This window comes from Anolis carolinensis, chromosome 1, assembly GCF_035594765.1.
Source record: "Anolis carolinensis isolate JA03-04 chromosome 1, rAnoCar3.1.pri, whole genome shotgun sequence".
Classification (NCBI taxonomy): Eukaryota; Metazoa; Chordata; class Lepidosauria; order Squamata; family Dactyloidae; genus Anolis; species Anolis carolinensis.
Window position 1 is genome coordinate 166,873,501 of NC_085841.1, and position 24,563 is coordinate 166,898,063.

The 24,563-nt window shown below is 37.5% G+C and overlaps 2 protein-coding genes across 2 annotated transcripts in view; both read left to right on the plus strand.

Moving 5' to 3' along the window:
• ckap2 (cytoskeleton associated protein 2) lies at positions 1-22,126 on the plus strand. Its single transcript, XM_008115653.3, has 8 exons — positions 1-143; positions 1,811-1,862; positions 4,285-5,051; positions 6,883-7,096; positions 7,835-7,999; positions 10,550-10,619; positions 19,384-19,702; positions 20,122-22,126. Exons 2-8 carry the CDS (start codon positions 1,860-1,862, stop codon positions 20,375-20,377), a joined length of 1,794 nt encoding a protein of 597 aa, XP_008113860.1. The 5' UTR covers positions 1-143; positions 1,811-1,859; the 3' UTR covers positions 20,378-22,126.
• Positions 22,069-24,563, plus strand: part of nek3 (NIMA related kinase 3) — a 23,356-nt gene continuing 20,861 nt past the window's right edge. Inside the window, exon 1 of the mRNA XM_062958320.1 lies at positions 22,069-22,207. The gene's annotated coding sequence lies outside the window, so the exon portion shown is untranslated. The remainder of the gene's footprint in view (positions 22,208-24,563) is intronic.

The window sequence follows — 24,563 nt, forward strand, 5'->3', positions numbered from 1 at the left end:
CTTCCAGCCAATGGGATGTGTCCGGGCGGAGAGATTCAATTCAAACGGAGCGAGCGGCGAAGTGAGCTGGTGTCGGTTGGACAGTGTCTTTAGTGTGAGAACTGAGGCATCGAGAGTGGAGAAAGAAGGAGGAGGAGGAGGAGGTAATATTTATTTTGTAAATGTATACTTATAGATGTGTATGCATTAATATAGCGAGAGCGGCGAGGGGGACTACAGAAGGGCCCTTCCACACAGCCACATGACCCGGAATATCAAGGCAGATCATGCACAAGATGTGCTTTGAACTGAGTTATCTGAGGCAACTTCCACACAGCTGAATGAAATCCCACATTTTCTGTTTTGAATTGGAATACATGGCAGTATGGACTCAGATAACTCAGTTCAAAGCAGATATTGTGGGATTTTCTGCCTTGATATTCTGAGATATAGGGCTGTATGGAAGTGCCCAGGGTGCCCCTTGAAATCCTGGGTTAGATGGTTGTGTGGAAGGACCCGAGTCAACACTACCATATAATCCAGTTTAATGTGGATTTTATACAGCTGTGTGGAAGGGGCTGAAGTGAAGAGAAGGCTATAGATATCCTTGATACTAACAGTTGCCACTCAATGCCCTTCCACCCAGTCCTATATCCCAGAATATCAAGGCAGAAAATCCTACAATATCTGCTTTGAACTGGGTTATCTGAGTCCACACTCAGATAATGTGGGATTTTCTGTCTTGATATTCTGGGATCTAGGGCTGTGTGGAAGGGCTCCCAAACAGCCATATAAACCAGAAAATCAAAGCAGAAAATCCCACAATATCTACTATGAATTGGATTATCTGAGTCCACACTACCATATATTCCAGTTCAAAGCAGATAATGTGGGATTTTATTCAGCTGTGTGAAAGGGTCTTAGTATAGTTTAATTGCAACAGCTCAACGCAAATGGCATCATGAGAATTGCAGCTCAACAAGCCTTTGCAGCCAACAACAAATCCCAGAATTCCATAGCCTTGAACTAGGGCAGTTAAAGTGGTGTTGAATTGTATTAATTCCACAGTATTTCTATAGCCCTGAAACAGATGTATGGTCCTTTTGGATTTATTTTAATAACAATAATAATAATTTTATTTTTTTACTCTCCTCTCCACTTGGCTCAAGGCAAGTCATAACACAGTTGAAAACACAAATACCATAAAAATTCTACTAGCACAATGTGTTGTTGAAGGCTTTCATGGCCGGAATCACTGGGTTGCTGTGAGTTTGGCCATGTACCAGAAGCATTCTCTGCTGACTTTCCCCCCCGCATCTATAGCAGGCATCCTCAGGTTGTGAGGTCTGTTGAAAACTAGGCAAATGGGGTTTATGTATCTGTGAAATGTCCAGGGAGAGAGAAAGAACTCTGAGGCAAGTGTGAATGCTGCAATTGGCCACCTTGACTGGCATTTAATAGCTTTGCAGTTTCAAAGCCTGGCCGTTTCCTGCCTAGGGGAATCCTCTACAAGCACACACTAAAGTTCAGTTCCAAAGAAGATGCAAATCAATGCACTTCTGTAAAATACACGTTAATTGCACAGGATGGAGACCAAAATACCTGGCATGAGTTTAAAATTCAAGCTTAAAGACTGGCTGAAGCAAGTGCGAATGTTGCTGTTGCAAGTAATCTTGCAGCAGCACAGCTTGTCTGTTCTCTTTCATTTTTTATTCAGAATTGCTTCAAAAGTATTTTGCAAAAATGAGATGCATAATTACATAAAATACAGTGATGTGCAAATATACCCAAAACTGAGCTCTCTCTTCTGTATTTTTCATTTTCTCAACAGCGAGCCAGAATAAACTTTGCATCAAATAAGATTTATTTGTAAAGCAAAAATGGTAAGTAATAACATGTGTATTGTTTGCTATTCATCCACTTGCATTTTGAGATCAAAATTGATTAGATATCCCATCCTGATTATTCCCTAAAGGCAAAGTATCTTGTTTCCAGTTAAAAAGCCTGACGTTAAGTCCAGTCAGTCCGCAAGTTCAGCAGCTCAGCGCTTTAACACACTGTGCCACCAAGAGTATTATGGAAATTTTAATATGTAATCTTTCTCTCCAGAAAAATATGCAAGGTTCTATGGAAAATAGCAGGTGAAAAGATGCAAATATTGTTTTTAAGTACTCTTTAAAGGTTCAAAGTTGTTTTGTAAATTTAGAAGTATAAAGAATTTCATGCATAACTCAGATTTTTCACAATATTATAATGGATGTGCACCTTACTGTTTAAAAATCTATGCTGACTATGTCTTTTAGCAGTTAACTTTAGTTTCAACTAGCTTGTGTACCTGGCGTTGCCTGGGTTATTTGAAAAAGTCAAATTTTAATTGTACAAAATGCATAAGGTTGTGGATTAAGAACAACTGACATCATGCCAGGTTGATCCCGAGATACACCATCAGTACTTAAAGTTTGTTGTGTTGGGCAAGTTTGCTCTAGATGCATAATTACTAGGGTTCAGTGTGCTCTCTGGCTGTAGGGTAAACTACAACTCCCACTATAGTGAGTCAGTCCCCTCAAACCCATCCAGTGGGTTGAGTTAGTCACTGGGGTTCTGTGTGCCAAGTTTTGACTAGGAGCCCCGGTGGTGAAGTGTGTTAAAGCACTGAGCTGCTGAACTTGCAGACTGAAAGGTCACAGGTTCAAATCCCGGGAGCGAAGTGAGCACCCGCTGTTAGCTCTAGCTTCTGCCAACCTAGCAGTTCGAAAACATGCCAATGTGAGTAGATCAATAGGTACCGCTCCAGCAGGAAGGTAACGGCGCTCCATGCAGTCATGCCGGCCACATGACCTTGGAGGTGTCTACGGACAATGCCAGCTCTTCAGCTTAGAAATGGAGATGAGCACCAACCTGCAGTCAGACATGACTGGACTTAACGTCAGAGGAAACCTTTACCTTTTATCGGTGAAGACCACAGTTTCTCTGGTTGTGGGTGAACTATAACTCCCGAAAAGGAAGGTCAGTTCCGCCCAGTCAAACTTCGGCATATCGGGTATGTGTGCCAAGTTTGGTCCAGATCTGTCGGTGTTTGGGTTCACAGTGCTCTCTGGATGTAGGTGAATTACAACTCCCCCAAATTAAGGTCAATTTCCCCCAAAGGCCTCTAATTTTTTCTAGCCAAGGGGGCTCTGTGTGCCAAGTTTGGTCCAATTCCATCTTTGGTGGAGTTCAGCGTGCTCATTGATTGCTGGTGAATTATAAATCCCAGTAGCTACAACTCCAAAATGTCCTGGCCAATTCCCCTCAAAACCCACGAGTATTTAAATTTGGGTATATCAAGTATGCATGTCAAGTTTGGTCCAGATCCATCATTGTTTGGGTTCATAGTGCGCTTTGGATGTAGGTAAACTACAACTCCTATCAATCCCTCTAAAGACCTCCAGTACATTTTGTTGGTCAAGGGGGTTCTGGGTGCCAAGTTTGGACTAGGTCAATCATTGGTGGAGTTCAGAGTGCTTTTAGATTGCAGGTGAACTATACATCCCAGTACATACAACACTTATAAATCATGGTGAATTCTCTCCAAATTCTCTCCTCTCTAGCATGTTAAGTTGCTGATTAATTCCTCTGTTTGCTGTGTGACATAGAAAGAATAGGAAAGGGTTAAGGAAAAGCAATGGGTGGGGTAATGCAAATTCTACTCCGACTGAGAGAGTAAGAAACACTGGGATGTTTGGTGGAGGGAAAACAAAATTTAGAAGGAAATTGTATGAAAGCTTTCAGTTGGGTGGCGGGCAGTGTGGCATTTGTGGAGGACATTAGCAGGGCTTTTGGGCATGTTCATGGCGCTTTCTATAACCTGCAATGTCATTGGAGGGAAGGCCATTGGTATCTCCTGAGTATTGGGAGCTTGTCTGTGGAAGTGGATACCCCAGCCACATACACACATATTTTCTCTTTTATTATTTGTATAAATAGGTGTTTTCAATTTTTGTTGCAAATGGAATTTCAAAGTGCTGAACTCTTGGTATACCAGCTGAGAAGGAAATGCAGGAGAATAGATATGATGTGAATCAATTCTCACATCTTATTTTGCCTAGTTATCTAGCTTTTTTAGTTTCTTGCCATTTATATCCAGTATTTATAATATAGTAATCTTCAATTAATGTTTTAAAATATACGGAAATGATGGGATAATGCACGATACTCTTTGTGTATATGATATTTGAGAAATGTTTATAGCAATAATGTATATATGACATTGTGTTGGAAAACCTGTGAGTAAAATGTTATCTTGTGTTTTATTTAATTTTTCAGGAAGATAAAGAAAATGCTCCTGGAATATGTATTCTGGGGGAAAATACAGCTTCTCCAAAGGGCTTAAGGTCTCCCAATGCCCTGAAGCAAATTGATACAGCTTCTTCTAATTCTGTATTTGACTTTGCTGAAAATAAAATCAAGGGTGTCTCACTCAGTCAGGCATTTTTACACAAAAGAAATACAAAGGATACACAGCTAAAAACAACTACACCCAACCCTGGTGCATGCCTCTCTGAGAAGCGTGTGCCTGGCTCATATCGGGGTAAGATAGTGTCGTCTAAGATCAACTCCTTCAGAAATGTTCCAAGGAATGTGGGGAGCAGGAATTCCCTGGCTGCCCCCCCTAAGTCAGTGGTGAGAACAGGATCCACAGGCAATAGTAAATGTACTAAGGACACCCAAATCACCAGTACAGTAGGTGCTTCTAAGGCTGAGGCTGTAACCTCAGTTCAGACCAGGCCTCCTGTGAAAGTGTCTGTTAGCCAGCCCAAGGCCATTCTGAATCCTGAGAATCAATCTGCCAGAAGTACATCAGCACATAAAGGAGGAGCCCAAATAAACTTTGTCAGAAACTGGAAGCCAGTGTTAAAGTCTATTCCAGCCAGTGCTAATAGTTCTGTGCATGCAACAAAAAAACCTCCTGTACCTAAAACTGTAACAGGAAACTTAGCAGGACCTGCTTCTCAGGCTCGTAGGACTGTGTCAACTTCAAAATCGTTTGTCAGAAGGGAAACACTTCCGGCAACATCTTCACAAATGAGAAGGTAACGAAAATATTAAAAATATGCATGACACATATTTTGTCGTGTGTCTGGTATGCATGTGAACTCAAATGTTCCATAATGAAATTAACTGTTTGATTGTAGTCAGAAGACTCCTTGCAATGAGCACATTTTAGCTCTTTAGAGGTTAAAAACTTAGACAGCAAGAAGATTGAAAGCTAGTAAATAAAATAGCAAGTTGCGTTAAGAGCAGTTTGATGGGCTTTGCTTACTAAGACTGTATGACAAAGCAAAACCACTTTGCTTCAAAAAGATGTCAATTGGCCCAGTGTTGATCAGACATATGAAATTATAGCCCAGATGCCACATGCAGCTCCCCCCTCTTCTTGTCTGTACTGCCTTGAATTAAATAAGCAACTTTTGAATTGTTTAATCTAAAATCTTAGCATTATAAGGTAATTTGCTCAGGGTGTTTGCTCAGGGTGAGACTAATGAGAGTTTGAGCAGCTGCTATTCATATAAAACCAATGGTTATTTATTTTATTTGCATTTATTGAGGCAGTTTTCCGAGCTGTTCCCTTTTGCGCCTGTTCTCTTAATTCCAGAGTCATTTTTATTGAATCCACTATTCTCGTCACACTGGCCTAGTACAAACATAGTGTTATCCACAGAACTGTGGCTCAGAGATTATGAATGCACTGCAGTCTCATGCACACCCTAGCTCCATATCTAACCTGTGGAGCAATAATAAGAAATATTTATATCCCACATTTTTCCCTCATGGGACACAAAGTGGCTGACAACATATTAAAATCATGTAAACAATCCAATCCAAATACATCAGTAATAAGGATAAAACATAATAAAATAAACAGTTAAAATCAATAATACACATTCACATTCTTGAGGCATCATGATTCATTATGTCTGCAGTGGTATTTTTGCCAACCATCATTGTACATATAAGCAGTCCCCCGGTTACAGGCAGGATATGTTATCTTGGTTTGGGCTTAAGTTGAACTTGAGTGTAAGTGCCAAAACAAGTACATTGTCTATGAGTAAGTCCAGCCAATTTTTTGTTTTATTTTTGGAAAGCATAGGGGGGGGGGAGTGTTAACACCTCTGTAACATTTGTTTAGCTGTCTGTTTAGAAGATTTTACCTCACTTTTGGTCCCTGTGACAATTGGATTTTGAAAAAGATGGCTTATTGTAGAAACAAGGGTTGGTGATGAACCTTCAGTGGAGACATCTTTTCCAGGAGTGAATTTCCCTTCCTAGAGGTAGATTTTCTTTCCCTTTCTGTTGCCTCACCCCTTTTTGTAACTAGAAGTCACATGTAAGTTGGATGCCTGTAACTCAGGGACAGTCCATATTTTGAAATGAATTCCCTCACTTTATTTTTATTTCTAATTCTTAATGGAGGAGAGAAACACCATAGTTATTTCTGCTGTTGAAACAAGCACCTTAATGACAGGATTGGTGCAATATCTAAAATGTCTAATATGTTTTATGTCCATGTTTGATGTGTTTTTGTTTAGTTTTAAATGGTTTTAATTCATAATTATATTTATTGATTTAAATATGTTATGTATTGCTTTTAGGTATATGTTTGGCATTGAATTTTTGCCATTTATTATGTTGTACACCGCTTTGAGTCCCCCCAGGGGTGAGAAAAACAGTATCGAAATGCAATAAATAATAAATTAATTAAAAGAGGAGACAAAGTGTTTTTGAGTGCCTGCTTGCTCTTAACCCATGGCTGTGCATTTATTCACTGTTGGTGTGTGTCTGTCTGTGGTCTCTGTTACGTACTATCTTGTTATTGAGGAGCAATGAAAAGTGTTGATAACTATATTCATATGATCCTTCCAGAACTCAGCTGGCTGAGTGGCGGATGCTGAAAGGGATCAAGAAACCATCTGCTTCAATATCTGCAGATACTCAGCCTGAAACAGAAACAGCTGAGCAAATGGTAAAAGAGCCAACTAAGTCCTTTTGGGCTGCCATAGCCGAAGAAGATGAGCAAGGACTCATCACTGACAAAGCCAATAAGACACTTGCAGAATGTTTGTCCTTAATTGAGATGGTGAGTGGCTGGTTAAAACAGAGTTATTATTAATTTTATCTCTGTCTTAGGTGGCTAGCAGCCCACATGTCTCTGAGGGTAAAGAGGACTTAAGGAAAAATTTCCTGCCCATTAGAGAGGGGGATTTAAAAGATTTAAACAGGCACAAATACTAAAGAAAGCATGTTTCCCTTATTGGCGGATTAATAAGAGGACATCAACGTTTGTTAACTATAGATCAATACATTAGCTTTTGGAAGGATTGTGCAATCTATAGTATGAAAGTGATTCTCCCATACAGAAGGAGAGTTTGAGTAAGTCTCAGTCATAGTGGATTGTGCCTTGATGCCATCCTGAGAGTGAGAGAAGCAATTCATGCCCTCCTTGGGAAGAACAACTAAAACAATATAAGGACTAAGTGAAAAGTGTTCTGAGAATTTATCTGAGTTTATTTTAATTTAGGTGGTTAAGGCTTAATAATAAAGCTATTGTAGGAAAGGAGCTTAACATCTCAACTAAAAAAGAACATTACTTCTAGTTTGGGTGACATGCAGAGGCTAATATTAATTGTAGTGGATTGCTTCTCCTGCCATCCCAGGAGTAAGTCCAATTTCTTATGGTAAGTCCAATTTTTCATTCAACACAAAAATTGTGTTCACTGTGGTAGACTAGCATGTATGTCAAGAATTCATGTCAAATATAAACTTTGCAAAGTTGGGCATTTTGTTAATGTTGTATTTCTTTTGTATATCTTCTCAGGGTTCTCCTGGAACAGTGCATCACACTTTGGAAACACTCATACTGACTATTCCAGATGCAAAAAAGCTTGCAAAGTATTGGGTGTGTCAGATGCGTCTTGAACAATTTCACTCTACTGAAAAGGTCCTTTGCATTTATGAAAATGCAGTTCTGGCAGGAGCACAGGTAGGGACTTCTAAATGTATTTTGCTTTGACGAGAATACGAAGAGTTCATATTAAATTGTAAGTTTACAAGACATGGAATTTAACTAATGGTCAAGATGGTTGAATCCTGCAAGTGTAAAGTTGGTGGTTCCTGTGTTCAATGGTCAGAAGATTTCAGGAACATGAATTTTTTCAGACAAGCTTCAAGAAAATGTGTTTTGTTGTAAATAGGGCAATATATTAATGAGCTTATGCTCGTATCTTGCATACTTCTTTTTCTCCTTTCTTTGCTTCTAAAAACATTTTTTTTAAAAAAAATCACAAGGTTTATTAAGTAGACTATCTGTGAAGGAGGTGTTAGGTGGATCTGGCATCAGGGGAAGATAATACAGTAGAAGCTCGCTTATTCAACATAAACTGGCCGGCAGAACGTTGGATAAGTGAAAATGTTGGATAATAAGGAGGGATTAAGGAAAAGCCTATTAAATCAAATGACATGATTTTACAAATTAAGGATCAAAAATCAAGTTTTTACAACCGATAGACAGAAAAAGCAGTTCAATACACTAACGTTATGTAGTAATTACTGTATTTCTGAATTTACCACCAAAACATCACAATGTATTGAAAACATTGACTACTAAAATGCAGACTGCATTGGATAATACCAAACGCTGGATAAATGAAGGTTGTATGAGCGAAACTCGACTGTATATTGAAAGGTAGAGATTTGCCTCTATGAAATCCAGACAGAGATTTAAACTGGCACTGACAGGGTAAAGTTCAAACAGACAGGGCTTTTTGCTGACAGACAGGGATTGACGCAGAAGTCAAAAGGGTTTTGGGTCTGAGAAAGAGGGGAGATCCACACGTTTTGGGGTGCTTAAAGAATAGGTTGTTAAAGGCTATTACCATATTTATTCTAGTCTAATGTGCCATTGAATCTATTGTACATCTCAATTTTCAAAACCCTGAAACAGCAGCAAAAAGTGCAGTGTTTTTAATTTGGCCATTACAGTTGGTGTGTATGTTTACAATTCATTCTTCAAAAACAAACATGTTAGAATACCAAAGCTTTCAGCAATGGAAAAGAAAACCTTGGGATGCATCAATACTGTAGAATGAATCCACTTTAATTTCCTTGGTTCAATGTTGTGTGGGCTTTAGTTTTATAAGGTCCTGAGCTTTCTCTTTCAAAGAATGCTGATGCCTCATCAAACTATGAATCCCAACATTGCATAGCATTAAGTTGTGGCAATTTAATTAGAGATTCGGTCCTTCAGATAAGAATTCCAGCTGTGAAGCAGCTTTCCCTTTTGCTTTGACTTGGCACTAAGATTACCAAATCTGATGTACACCCTAATTTTTGCAAAGTAATTTAGTCAAAAAAGGTGAGCATTAGATTTGAAGAAATATATTATTTTGAACTGTGCTTAATAAACCTATCTGACTCTCTCACGTCTGAATGGGAGTCAGGCCATGGGTATTAAAATTAAAGAATACACACAACCACCAGTCCATATTTAAGGGATCACCCAGTAAGGTGAAGCCCAGTAACACATTCTAACAAGGGGATGATTTGGGGAACAAAGGCAGATTCCTGAAGCTGGAGTTATGAGGCCAGCCTCTGTAAAGGAATCTGTCGCGTCCCATAATGTTTTTTAAGAAACCAAAAGCTTGGAACTATTCTTATTATCTTTTACTCAAGCAGCTCAAGGCAATATATACATAATTTGTTTCCCCAACTCTAATCCTTGCAATAACCTTGTGGGATGGTGACTGTCTCAGAGTGAGCTTCATCGGTCCTAATCCAGTGCTCTGATCAATACACTGGCTAATTACAGTTAACCTTCCACGTTTACTGGAGCTTGGGGCACAAGACCCCTGCAAAAACAGGAAAAAATATGGTTTTCTCTAAGAATCTCTTGTCCAGTGGTTCCCAACCTTTGTGCCTCCAGGTGTTTTGGACTTCAGCTCTCACACTTCCTAACAGCTGGTAAGCTGGCTGGGATTTTTAGGAGTTGAAGTCCAAAACACCTGGAGGCCCAAAGGTTGAGAACAACTGCTCTAGGTTCTCTATTGCACTGCTTCTTAAACTATGGGTCCTGACCCCAAATGAGGCCCTCTAAGCTCAATGTGAGATCACAAAAACTTTGGCAACAGCAAAAGATTTGGGAATATCACCCATTTCCACAAATCTGTTAACATGCAATGGAGCCTGCAGAAAATGCTTTAGCTGTACTTCATAAAGAAGAAATTCAACCTATTTAGGAAGCCTTGCAAACGATTTATCAGTATAAATGTTTGATTTTTATACCTATTTTATATACTTGTCTGTCTGGAGTCATATACAGATTTCTCAGGTGGAAAGGATTCACGAGTGGAAATGATTATGAAGCTCTCCTCTAGTGCAACTTTGTGGTGGAAATTCACCATGGAATCATGTTGGAGAATCTAGAGATTACTATAGATAATATATTAACATAGTAATCAAATAAGCAGAAGTAAATCCCGCATATGCCAAGTACAGCTAATCTAATTGAATACTAACAAAAATATATTTTTTCCAGCCAACCGAAGAGCTACGTCATGTGTTAGTCGAAGTAATGAAGAGTACAGCTAATCTAAGGAAATCTGATGGTAAGAATTTAAAAAATCTACCTTAAATTAGATTCACCAAATAAGTCGGCAAGTGCTTCCTGCAAAACTTTTACTGTTGGACTTCCGGTGTGGGAATATGGCGATGAGACGGATCCTCTGAAGCTCTGCTAGAGGATCAGCCTTCCCGTTGGTTGGGTAGAGCGGACGCTCCCTCTCCCCTGGCGGACTGAAGCGGGGAGACTGCGCAACCCACGGGGAACCCGATGGCCCATAAAGGAACCCCTCCATCAAGGGGGGGATCCTAAAAGGGTCCGGGACAACCCCCATAGGGTACGGCGAACCTCCGGAGGAAGCAAACCGACTGCCGGACAGGCAGACGGAACACTCATTGCCACCACATCACCACAAGAAGAGAAATTTTTAAAAAAGGAAGAGGTATAAAAGGAAGAAAGAAAGAAGGTCACTTCGGTAGGAGGGTAAGAGTACTTCATTCATTCATACTACTATCAATTGAACTAATTGAATGATATAAGTATTCAGACGGAGAGAGACAACAGGGGACCTAATGACCTGGAAAAATAAAATAAAATAAAAGGAATAAAACACTTGCTTGCCAAAGAACCCAGGCGCAAGAGAACTGATGTAACATATAATTAGAGCAAAATCTGTTTTAATAGAATTGTACTAAAGTTGCATTGGATTCTTAAGACTGAAGATGGCGACTATAAAGGACTGACCTTGGAAATGCTGGCGATATTAAGGCAATAGTGAATCGGCAGGATCGAACAGAGGGAGAGGCGTGGACGAGCTCCAGAGGAGGAGAGACCTTGGAGGGGGAGAGGAAGAACTCTCGCGAGAGAGGGCACTGACGCGCCAACACGCAGACAAGGGGAAAAAAAAAAACCAAACAGAGAGGAGAAGAGGAAGGGGGGGAAAGCAACGTGAGAGGACACAGGAAGAAAAAAGAAGGAAGGCAACACACGAGAAGAGAAGGGAAGCCGGAAAACATCTCCATATAGGTGAGCTCCGGAAATTGGAGGGGAAAACAAAAAAAAAATAAAAAAAGAGAAAAAGTAAAGACAAAAGAAGGAAGAAGTGAAACTGTAAATAGTATATAAAAACTGCAAATAGTTCATTTATTCTGCAAACCTGGAACAGAATGTCCCTTAGCTCTGCTGCTATAATTCGAGTAGATTGCAGCATATTATAATCTCTTCAATTGTTCACCAGCATTTATTGCTTAAGTAAATAGTTTATAAAGTAGAATCTGTGAGACTTCATACAGAGGTATATTATATTATATAGATATACGGGGGGAAAATAAAAATAAAATCCCGTATCCGGGGAAATACCACAACGTTATAATATACCAAATATCAAATATTAGTCACCTTACACTGTTTCCTTACGCCTTAGATACGCGCAGACCTTAGTGGAACTAAAATAATTCTAAGAGTACACATTGTGGATATTATAAGGAAAATGGCTTATAAATTAAGAAGCGAGAAGGAAATAAAGGACCTGAGGGTCACGCAGAAAAGAGCATCATTCTCGGAAGAATCGCAAGTTAAAGAGATGACTGAGATGATTCTCAAAGAACTTCATAGGATGCAAGAGAAGCAAGATGCCTACCAAAAACTGGCTCAAGAGCAGATGTTAGACTTTAAGAAAGAAATCAAAAATGAATTGAAAGGAATGAAACAAGAAATAGGAAGTATAAGTCAAGAACTAAAAGAATTAAAAAGCGATAAAGCAGAACTCAGAAAATCACACGAAAAACTGCAAAGAGAGGTACAAATATTAGAAGGAAAAACTAATAAAATCGAAACAAAACAAGAACTGATGGAAATGAAAGAAATGGAATACCAACTGAGACTACGAAACATCTACGAAGAATCAAGGGAAAATATAAGAAGTGTGGTAGTAGAGATTATGACCAACCTTACCCAATGCCCAATAGAGGAGATAGAAAACAGAATAGACAAAGTTTACAGAATCAACACAAACTACGCAAAAAGAAACAAGACACCATGAGATGTAATAGTGAATTTCACAAAGAAAATCTATAGAGATGAAATATTGAAACTGAATAATGAAAATTACGTCAAATTTAAAGAGAAAAGGGTGGTAATACTGAGAGAATTCCCCCTGGACACCATAAACAGAAGAAGAAAATACTTCTTCCTAGTAGAGGAATTGAAAAGACATAATATTAGATTTCGGTGGGAAAAAACAGAGGGTTTGATGACTACATACAAAGGAGAGAAATATTGGATTACAACAGAGGAGAAGGCACAACATTTTTACAAACGGATTAAAAAGGAGATGGAGGAAGAGGAGGAGACAGATCAGGATGACAGAACGATGAGAGGAAAACCCGGACGGAAAAATTACAACAAAAAAAGACAGGAAATAGACGGGAAAAAACAACTAAGAAACGAACAGCCAATAGGAGAAGACAAATCAGAAGAAGAGGGAGAGGTAGAAGAAGTTACTGACGAGAACTCAATCAACCCCTCAGAGGAGGAAGGGAAGGATCTAAATGAAAAAGAAGAAGAATGAGTATGAGTAGAAAGTTAAAATTGTATAGCAACAACGTAAACGGACTGAACGCACCCCAGAAGCGGAATAAAATATTTAGTAGGCTCAATAAATTGGATTATAATATAATCTCTTTACAAGAAGTACATATAAAACAATCCCATGCTAAATTTTTATTACAACAAAAATTAGGACAAGAATTCTACTCCCTGGATGCGCAGAAAAAAAGAGGGGTGGTCACATACATTAAATCTAAAATTCCCGCTGAATTAAGTTTTAAGGATAACGAGGGTAGAATATTAGGGGTCGCAATAAAGTTAGAAAATTTAAAAATATTAGTGTGTAATATTTACGCACCAAATGAGTCAAAAACAACATTTGTGAAAAAACTTAAAGAATTATTAACAGATAAGGAATTCGATGGGATAATACTAATGGGAGACTTCAACGGAGTCTTAAATAATGAAATAGACAAAAACCCAGGAACAGACAAGGAAAAAAGGAAAAATAAGGGAACATTATCTAAAGAATTTAAGAAATTTAAGGAGGAATATAATCTGGTAGATATATGGAGGTTACAACACGAAAAGGAGAGGGATTATACTTTTTTCTCAGCAAGACATAAAAGTTGGTCCCAAATCGACATGTTTTGGATATCAAGATCACTAAGCCCTAAAGTAACGAAAACAAAGATTTTACCTATGATAGATACAGACCACAGCCCGATAGAATTGATATTAAACCAAAAAAGGGGGAAATGGAAATGGAGATTAGACGGAAATCTCCTAAAAAAGAAAGAGGATATTGAGCAAAATAAGAAGTTAATAGCAGAATATTTTACGATTAATAACAATCAGGAAACATCACCAATGATAGTATGGGAAGCGAGTAAGGCCACTATGAGGGGTTATTTTATACAACAAAGTGCCCAAAAAAAGAGAAAAAAACAGGAACAATTAAAACAGATATTGGAAGAAATAACGGAAATTGAGAACAAATTAAAAAAGAACCCTAAGAATAATAAACTTCTTCAAGAATTAATAATAAGACAAAAAAAATAGAGAACACTTAGAATTAGAACAGAGAGCAAAACAACTAAAGTATATAAAACAGGATTTCTTTGAAAATGCAAATAAGCCAGGCCGGTGGCTTTCAAGGAAACTGAGGAAAAAAAGGGAATCAACATATATAAATAGAATAAAAATTGGAGAGAAGTATTATTTTACAGAGAAAGAAATTGCAAATCAATTCTTTAAATTCTATAGTAAATTATACGAGAAGGATAAGATCCCAGAAGAAAACATTACAAGCTACTTGGGGAAACTAAAACTAGAAAGAATAACAACCGAGGAAAGGGAAGTATTAAATAAAGAAATTTCAAGAAAAGAAATAAAAGATGCGATTAAAAAATTAGATGGATCCAAAGCCCCAGGACCGGATGGACTATCTGCAATATACTATAAGACATTTGAAAATGAATTAATACCACATCTCCAAAACATAATGAATATAATAAGAAATGAAAGAAAAATGCCAGATTCTTGGAAGGAAGCCTCAATTACGGTAATACACAAAGAAAATACGGACCCAGAAGAGATTAAGAATTATAGGCCCATTTCCTTGCTAAACATAGATTATAAAATTTTCTCTAATATATTGGCTGAGAGATTAAAAAATTTCCTAGTTAACTGGATAAAAGAGGATCAAGTAGGATTTCTTCCTAACAGACACATCAAGGACAACATCCGCATAGTTTTAGACTTAATAGAATATTACGAAACAAATAGCCAAAGAGAAGTATTATTTTTAGCTATAGACGCTGAGACGGCATTCGATAGGGTGAATTGGAATTTTTTCAAATTTCTAGCTCAAGAATTAGACATGGGGTATTATTTTCAAAATTTATTAGAAGCAATTTATCAAAATCAGACAGCAAAAATTATAGTAAATGGAATAGAAACAGAACCAATCAAAATTCAAAAAGGGACAAGACAGGGCTGCCCGTTATCACCATTAATATTTATAATGTCATTAGAAATATTACTTAATAAAATTAGAGAAAATAAAGAATTACAGGGTGCAGAGATACAAGGTGTCAATTATAAAATAAGAGCCTATGCAGATGATCTGATTTGTTTTATAGAGGAACCGTTAAAGAAAGGAGGGAAATGGATTGAGACCATTAAAGAATATGGGGAAGTGGCTGGCTTCAAAATGAACATAAACAAAACTAAAGCTTTAGCGAAAAATATACAAAAGAAAAAACAAGACAGCATAATAGAGCAATTAGGTATACAGATAACTTCTAAAATCAAATACCTGGGGATAGACATCACACCAAAAAATATCCAACTACTGAAAAATAATTATGAGAAAATATGGAAGGGGATAAAAAAAATTAGAAACTTGGAGAAACCTAAAAATTTCACTATTGGGAAGAATTTCAACTGTCAAAATGAATATACTTCCAAAGATGTTATTCTTGTTTCAGTGTCTCCCAATCTTAAGGAATCAGAAAATTTTATCAATTGGAACAGAGACATAACTAAATTTATATGGAATGGGAAGAAGCCCCGCATTAAAATAAAAAATTTGACAGATGAGAAGAGTAGAGGAGGTCTTGCACTACCCAACCTGAAACTCTATTATGAAGCAACCAACCTGTTATGGATTAGAGATTGGATACAAATAAAAAATAGAAAAATATTGAATCTAGAAGGTTTTGACTTGAGGATTGGGTGGCATGCATACCTATGGTATGACAGAACCAAATTAGAGAAAAAAATTTGTAATCATATAATTAGATCAGCATTAATAAAAACCTGTCAAAATACAAAACCAGAATGTATAATAAAACCCCAGGATGGTTATCACCCTTAGAAGCATCACAAAGGAGGCTATTGGGATGGTCAAGTTGGCCAAAATATGAGGAACTAATAAAGAAACAGGATTCAGAGCATATATTAAAAACACAACAAGAGATAAAAATAAAGTATCCAAACATATCATGGCTACAGTATGGCCAACTTAAGGAACTCTTTAAAAAAGACAAAACTATGGGTTTTATGGAAAATAATAATAGATGGGATAGAATCTTTAATACAGAAAGAAAAACAATATCGAAAATATATAAAATACTACTGAAATGGGACACGGAAACTGAAATAATTAAAGATTGCATGATTAAATGGGCGAGAAATATTGGGAGATCGATACAATTGGAAGAATGGGAGGCATGCTGGGGTAGGAAATTAAAACTTACATATTCATATGACTTAAAGGAAAACTGGACGAAGATGTTCTACAGATGGCATATAACACCCAAAAGATTAGGACTAATAAACAAAAGTATGAGCTCAAAATGCTGGAAATGTAGAGAGGAAGAGGGTTCATACTTCCACATTTGGTGGACATGTAAAAGAGCAAAAGAATTCTGGACAAAAATCCATGAGAGTACACAAATCATTTTGGATAAAAAGTTTAACAAAACACCTGAAATATACCTATTAGGCATTTCAAACTTCCCCCCAGGTTCAAATGAAGAAAAGATAATAACATATTTAACAACGGCAGCTAGAATTATATATGGGAGATTTTGGAGACAAAAAGAAATTCCTAATAAAACAGATTGGCTAACTAAAATTTTAGAAATAAAAAATATGGACAGATTAACCTTTTTAATGTCTAAACAACAGGGAAAACCAAGAAAAGAAACAAATTGGCAACAAGTGGAGAACTACATAAATAAGGAGAAAGGAAAAACGAATAAAAAAGAGGTCATACATTTAGATATACACACACACAAAAGGAAAAAGATTGGATGAAGAAGGAGAAAGTATGAGCAGAAGACCAACCCCACCGGATGACCTGGAAGTCCTATTTTAATTAATTTTTTGTTTCTTTTTTATCTTTTATTTTTGTTTCTTCTTTTTCTTTTCCTCCATCCCTGTCTTCCCTCTATCTGCCCCCTCACTTTTACCCCTATTTTTCTCTTTTTATTCTTTATTTTCCCCAATGCTATTTTATCATATATATGGAAACTTCTAATAAAGATTTATATTTTTTTTAAAAAACTTTTACTGTTGTCCTTTGTCATCAAGACTTAGGATATGTTAATTATTATATATCACACCTTCGGTGTATGTCTATATACATTGTGTGTTAGTGCAAGCAGGCACAAGTACTATTTTAAAAGCATGTGTATATCTGTGGCTAAAGATATATCTATCCTGGGCCCGATCTACACTGACAGTGTAATGCATTATTGAAAAAAGTACAGATAATTACATACGAAATTCTGGAGCCAGTTTGAGGCCTGGTGGTGATGACATAAACTGATGCACTGGTACACATTTCATGCGCTTTTGTGGAGATTTATTTGGCTGCCACAGTTTGAAACTAGCTTCGATCTGCTCTTTGTCCTGTGTTAAAAAGGCATTGAATGTTTGCCTAATATGTGTAATGTGATCCGCCCTGAGTCCCCTTCGGGGTGAGAAGGGCGGAATATAAATGATGCAAATAAATAAATAAATAAATAATCTTTATTTGTATCCCGCCCCCTCTCCACAAAGGGACTTAGGGTGGCTTACAAGAACAAACTAATATAATAAATAAAATAACACAGACAATAATCACATATCACTTAATACAACAGAATAACACAATAGTATAAACATTCGTAAACAAGTTTAAAAACTATTTTGCCCTCTAAAAACAGTTGAAATACAAGTGTCATTTAAAACCAGCCAATTTCTATGATCAGGATATCCAGTATTGTGGGTTAAATGGTTAGTGTAGATGGGGCCCTAGTGACACATTAGTAACAGAGCAGAAAAATCCAAATCTTGGTATATTATAAGCATTGCATTGTAAGTTCTATTTCTCTTTAACCTGGGTTGCTTTATGTATCCTCTTCTCATAACTTTCCACTCTATTCTGTATCTTTCTGAGGCACAAGCAGGTAAGGAGGCTTGCAAAGGAGGAACAACTCAAAGTCATTCGCTTTTTTAAAAAAGCTTTTAAAAAAGAAATAGGGCAGTTTGTTTCTCTACTAATTCAATATGTTTTTGGTATTGCCTGCAAAGAAGCTCATAAGAATTGAGTATGTTGGGGAGACACAATGCTCTAATCCTCCTTTGCCATCCTGTTCAGTTTGCATACTGGCTGTTGTAGAAGTGAAGACAACAAAGAAATACACCAGGTTGGTGAAGCTGCCTCCTTCATCAGACTACTCTATTTTTGGTCACCATTTGGTGCATTTTTGTGTTGTCTTTTCTACTTCTAACAGTCAAAAAGAATGTTGCAAACCACGAGTTTTGGAAAGCTTGGTGTTTAACAAATAGCCACTAGAAAATATTTGGAAAATACCTTTACAATCTATTGCATGTACAGTATTGTCAGTTCATTGGCTATTATTCTCATAGTCTTTCCTGAGAAGACTAGAGTCCTCCTTATTGAACAAGGCATCTAATTTTGATTATTTCGCAGTCTCTATAGTTTGGAAATATAGATCATGCCCATTTATGGCCGGGTTGGAAAAGTATAGCCTTTAGAAGCTTCACAGATGTCAACTCAAAGCCCCCCAGTTTAAAAAAAATCCTGACTGTTTTTCAGGAATTTGTTTTGTCTGCAAATGTTGTGGTTTCATTTCCCTCCCCTAGCCCCCTCCTGAAAGAAAAAAAAAAAGCCAAAAATGACAAACATACATGACCTCCATGTCATTTCTAATGTGCTCAGAATGGCACCCACACAATTGCCCATCCTGGTTTATTCTGTACTTTTTTCAAAGTAAATAGCAACATTTGTTACTGAAAAACAATTCTACAATCAACACCAAATATTCTGCTTGTTCTTTGATTGTAATATAGCTATCAGGAAAGATGTGGAGCCTCCGGTGGAGTAGTGGATTAAAGCCTTGTGACTTGAAGGTTGGGTTGCTGATCTGCAAGCTGCCAGGTTTGAATCCCGCCCGGAGAGAGCGCAGATGAGCTCCCTCTATCAGCTCCAGCTCCATACGGGGACATGAGAGAAGCCTCCCACAAGGATGATAAAAACATCAAAACATCTGGGCGTCCCCTGGGCAACGTCCTTGCAGACAGCCAATTCTCTCACACCAGAAGCGACTTGCAGTTTCTGAAGTCGCTCCTGACACGGGGAAAAAAAATCAGGAAAGATGGTCTACAAAGTGTAATGTTACCCTTGAATATTATTTTTATTGGAAAAATGTCTTCTCATATAACTCCAATATTCCTTTTTTCCCCAGAGGAACTTGTGAGGGAACAAATCACTCAAAACGATGAGGCCAAAGAAGGAAATTTAGATAAAAATACATCAGAAAATATTTCCAAAGATGATCCTGCAAATGAAAATGAGGAATCTAGTAGTGAAGAAGATTCCCAAAAAGCAACAGATGCTTGTTTAAAGTCTGAACAAGAAAAAAATGAACAGAGCAGTAAGCCTCTATTACAGGAAAAAGATCAGAGTGAAAGCCACACAGATGAAATTTTGGAGTCAAAATCTGATGACAAAGTGGGCTCCTACTTAATTAAATATAATTTGTCAACTACTCCTTTTTTGGAAAGGTGAGCACTGATTTCTTTACAGTATACTTTCGCAGAGTATACTTACTTACAGAAACTATATAGTATACAGGGGTGACTAGTATATAGAATAAGTCCTATACTGAACCCAGTGGGACTTAACTTGGGTAGCCAGGTATAGATTCACATTATTAGAATATGTGCTTGCTATTTACCCCTACGAAAACCTACCAAAAATCTTCTCAGGATTTTCTTTTTTACAGCAATAGTTGTGCCAGAGACAACTATATCAACATTTTCTTGATAAATTGGATTTCATGTTTCCTGAGGTTATTTAACATATCTAATATAGTTATCTATTGGGAGGAGGATTTATCAGCAGTTATTTAAAGTTATAATTAATACAAAATTGATTCAGTATCTACTTTATGTAAATGGCCTTTTCTTTTTCTGTCCCCAAGCGCAAAGAAAAAGCTACAGTGTGAATCCAATGATTCTGCTATTAAGGACCTGAAATTTCTAACTCCTGTAAGACGCTCTCGCCGCATACATCAGAAGTTATCCAAGTTGCCAGACGGGTTGAAAGAGCAGAGCCCTTGTGTGTCTTCGCTTGAACAGCTTGAACAATGGGGAGATGCTAGCACTGGTTTCATCTACAGGCCAAACAGCGCCCTGAAAAAAGTTTCTATCAACCTACAAGAGCAGTACAAAGAATGAGTTTTAAATGTTTGAAGATTTTATTTGTGTACAGCTCCTGTAAATGAAAAGCCCTCTTTAACTTTGGTTAATAATAATAACAACAACAACTTTAATTAATTTTTCACTGTTGTAGTGCATTGTACAATTTTTATAAATGTGTTTTATTGTAAGCCGCCCTGAGTCCCCTGTTGGGTGAGAAGGGCAGGATATAAATATTGCAATAAATAATAAATAAACTTTATTTTTATACCCCGCCACCATCTCCCCAAAGGGACTCAAGGCGGCGGCTTAAATATGGGACAGAAAATCCAACAAACAAAAGAAAACAATCCATTAAAACAAAACCATTACTAAAATAAAATAAAAATATAGGTATATATTATCTGTCCCTTAGGGGAGATGATGGCGGGGTATAAATAAAGTTTATTATTATTATTATTGGTACTAAAATATCCAATAAGCCACAGGGGTGATGCATTCCCAGCTCTTGTGGCCTTGGCAATGGCTCATTGAGATGGGCTTTCACTAACCTATTTTTATTTTAACCATAAAACGGCTTTAACAGATGTGAGCTTTTAACTGTGTTTGTCTGTCGCCTATCTTCAGGCATGTAAAATATGTGGCTAGGATCCAACTGAGACCTTGAACTGATAGAGGGAGCTTTTCTGCCAACCTTGGTGCAGGGATTTTCTTCCTTTGCCTTACTTAAAACTTCCCAATCCATTAAAGCAGAAGTTGAAAGGTCCATACAGGTTGAATGGGAAAAACAGTACTCTTAACAAAATTTCTTGATAAAGAGTTCTTCCTTAGCCAGGACTCGCTTGGGCTTTGTCTAAAATTTCTTGTCTGTCTTAACTATATTTCTGAAACGTTTGTGCTTTAAGAAGAATAGTTGAAATAAATCTTATTGTTAGCAAAATACCATATTCTTTATTTGAGCAGATTAATAGCTTAAAGGATAAGAAGTAAACTTCTCAGTATTACATAGTGGTGCTAAGTGTCAGGAACTGCTCAGCTTTGCAGCCTAATGCACTACTGCCACCAGGTAGTAGTGCATTAGGCTGAGCTGTGGGCAGCTGGCTTCTACAGTGGCACTAACACTGCCATGCATTGTGGAGCTATAAGAAAAACAAACTCCATGTTGGCCATAATTCTAAATGGAATTGGAGATTGGGAAGTACCTATACCATACCGCCCATAGTATAACCATGTCTATAATACTGTAGATTTCTGGTCACTGCACTTACATAGTAGATCTAGGGAAAATATAAAAAAATCACCACGGCACTAGAGCCAGTTACCTGAGTGAAATGGTTTCCACATTCAGTGCTGTGAAACGGAAGTAACGTTTATAAAATAGCACTATCAGAAGAAGTGGAATGATGACCCTCAAGGCAGATACAGGGAAGTATGTCACGCAGTGCATTACTATAGCGTTTGGGGCATACAATGTAGTCAATTTGGACAGCATTAAAAAGGGAATTTGATAATTTGTGGGGTTTAGGGGATATGAAAGTATAATTGTGCCTTTGTTTGATGCCATGTTTTTGCCTTCCTGCTTGTTAGACTCATAGAGAGCCAGTAGAATCTGTATTAGCCAGCTTAGACCAATGAAATGATTTGATCTTTGTATACCAATGAGAACATGCTTTCAATTTTCTGTGAAAGTGAAAAAGCCTTGCCAACCCCATTTCAAGTTGCAACATAACAGTGGTCACTGCTGCCACCTTATTGGTAGGCCCGCAATAAATAGCCTTTGTAGAAGAATCCCACTTGTGGCCTCTTCCTTTCACCTCTACTCAGGCCTTTAAGGGACTCCTGAGCTCACACAGTTCATCTGGAGTGCTGGTGAGTCATAGCCCCTAGCAGCCCATTTTGGTATAGTTTTTCAATGAATATCAGATGGAGTCTCAACCAATTCAGCCTAGTTTGTGGCAGCCACAAAAACAAAGTTTCTGGAGTATAGATGAAATATCAAACTCCCTGTATTTCCTTGCTCGGCAACAGTTAAGAAATCTAGTATATTTAAGTCCAAATCGAAGACTGAGATCCAGGAGAAATCATAGATAGGATTTATTTGAGTCCCCTTCGGGGTGAGAAGGGCGGAATATAAATACTGTAAATAAATAAATAAATATTTAATCAAATAACCTGCGGGTAGCAGGCTCGCAAGGAAAGTGCCATATTGAGTGAGGGTCCCTTAATCTTTTTACAGACATATTCAGATTGCATGTCACACTCTTCTCTCCCAGGTAACTGAGCATGCGCTGAGGGGTATTGCTCTCTGCAGCTGGCTGTTATCTGTGTAAAGACATTTTCACCCTCTTTTCTTTCTCAACGCATTAGGCCTTTTCCACACTGCTGAACAAAATTCACATTGAACTGGTTGAACTGGCAGTGTGGACTCAGGTAATCCAGTTCAAAGCAGCTATTGTGGATTATCTGCCTTGATATTCTGGGTTATATGGCTGGGTGGAAGGGCCCTTAGAGGCAGTATCCCAACTCCCTTTTGTTCCCGGGGCCCTTGTAGAACATTCCCCCTTGTAATTTACAGCGTCTGTCTGTCCATGGGTCTCTTGACTTCTCTGAAGCCTCTTGACACTGTCATGTACTCCAGATTATCAAAGAAGAGAATTTACATTATCTGCTTTGAACTGGATTATCTGTGTCTACACTGCTATATATTCCAGTTCAAAGCAGATAATCTGGATTTTATAGGGCAATGTAGAAGGAGCCTGTGCCTCCCTTTGTCGTAACTTTTGGCTCTAAGAGAGTTGGCTCAAATTGCCAATTTCTCTCTGCCCCTCTGAAAGCTATTGCACTGCCAATGCAGTGGTTAACTTTGGCAAGGCAAATCAATACAGATTTCATTTTCTAGCAATCATCATCAAGCAATTATACATTTCAATTATTCTAACCTATGTCTGTTCATAACTTCTTTCAAAGTAAGGACTGCATAATTAAATGGGAATTAACACTTTCAAACCAGGAACAGATTATTTTTCAATTTTTGTTACATAGGGCCCTACTACAGCCATATAACCCATAATATCAAGGTAGATAATCCACAATATCTGCTTTGAACTGGATTATCTGAGTCCACACTGCCATATAATCCAATTCAATGTGGATTGAATTGGATTATACTGGGTGGAGGGGAGCCTAGTGTTATCCAACACCAACATTTACCCCCTAAACCTAGATCTTGACTCCTGGCAGTTCTATTATTATTATTATTATTATTATTATTATTTTGAAAATTCTTTTAGCAAATCATCTCAGAGGAGAAAACATGCTGCCCTATATCCCAGGATCTGCTCCTAGATTATTTTATCTCAGATTATCTCAAGGCTCATATAATCCAGTTTAAATCAGATAATCTGGGATCAGATCCTGGGATATAGGGCAGTGTAGAAGAGGCCTGAGGGTCCTTCTAAACAGTCATATACTCTAGAATATCAAGGCAGAAAATCCCACAATATAATAATAATAATACAGTAGAGTCTCACGTATCCAAGTTAAACGGGCCGGCAGAACCTTGGATAAGGGAATATCTTGAATAATAAGGAGGGATTAAGGAAAAGCCTATTGAACATCAAATTAGGTTATGATTTTACAAATTAAGCACCAAAACATCATGTTATACAACAAATTTGACAGAAAAAGTAGTTCAATATGCAGTAATGTTATATTGTAATTACTGTATTTACGAATTTAGCACCAAAATATCGCGATACATTGAAAACATTGACTACAAAAATGCATTGGATAATCCAGAACCTTGGATAAGCGAGTCTTGGATAAGTGGGACTCTACTGTAATAATAACTTTATTTTTGTATCCTGCTTCCATCTCCCCGAAGGGACTCGGGGCGGCTCACATGGGGACGAGCCCAGTATCAACGTAAGTTAAAAACACAATCCATAAATTAAAGAGTATAACAATATAAAATAAAGAAGATAAAGACATAAAACAACATAAAACATATCAGATACTTTAAAACCTGGGCATAAGTACAATATGTGTGGAGTGAGCTTATACAGGCTCAAGAATAGTATGGGGGCGATCAGGGGAAAGGCAGAAAATCTCATTAAAAACAGTTAACAAACCTACAAGTCTGAGGGGCAAAGATTAAGTGCAGTAATTATAAATAAGTTAACTGGCTTGACTTTTCACTCAAAAGCTCATCAGAACAGCCACGTTT

What these genes read in the sequence shown, in the direction of transcription:
- ckap2 (XM_008115653.3), top strand. An exon ending in GTTTGTCCTTAATTGAGATG is followed by an intron (nt 7,097 to 7,834) that starts GTGAGTGGCTGG and finishes ATATCTTCTCAG; the next exon opens with GGTTCTCCTGGAACAGTGCA. An exon ending in CAGTTCTGGCAGGAGCACAG is followed by an intron (nt 8,000 to 10,549) that starts GTAGGGACTTCT and finishes TATTTTTTCCAG; the next exon opens with CCAACCGAAGAGCTACGTCA.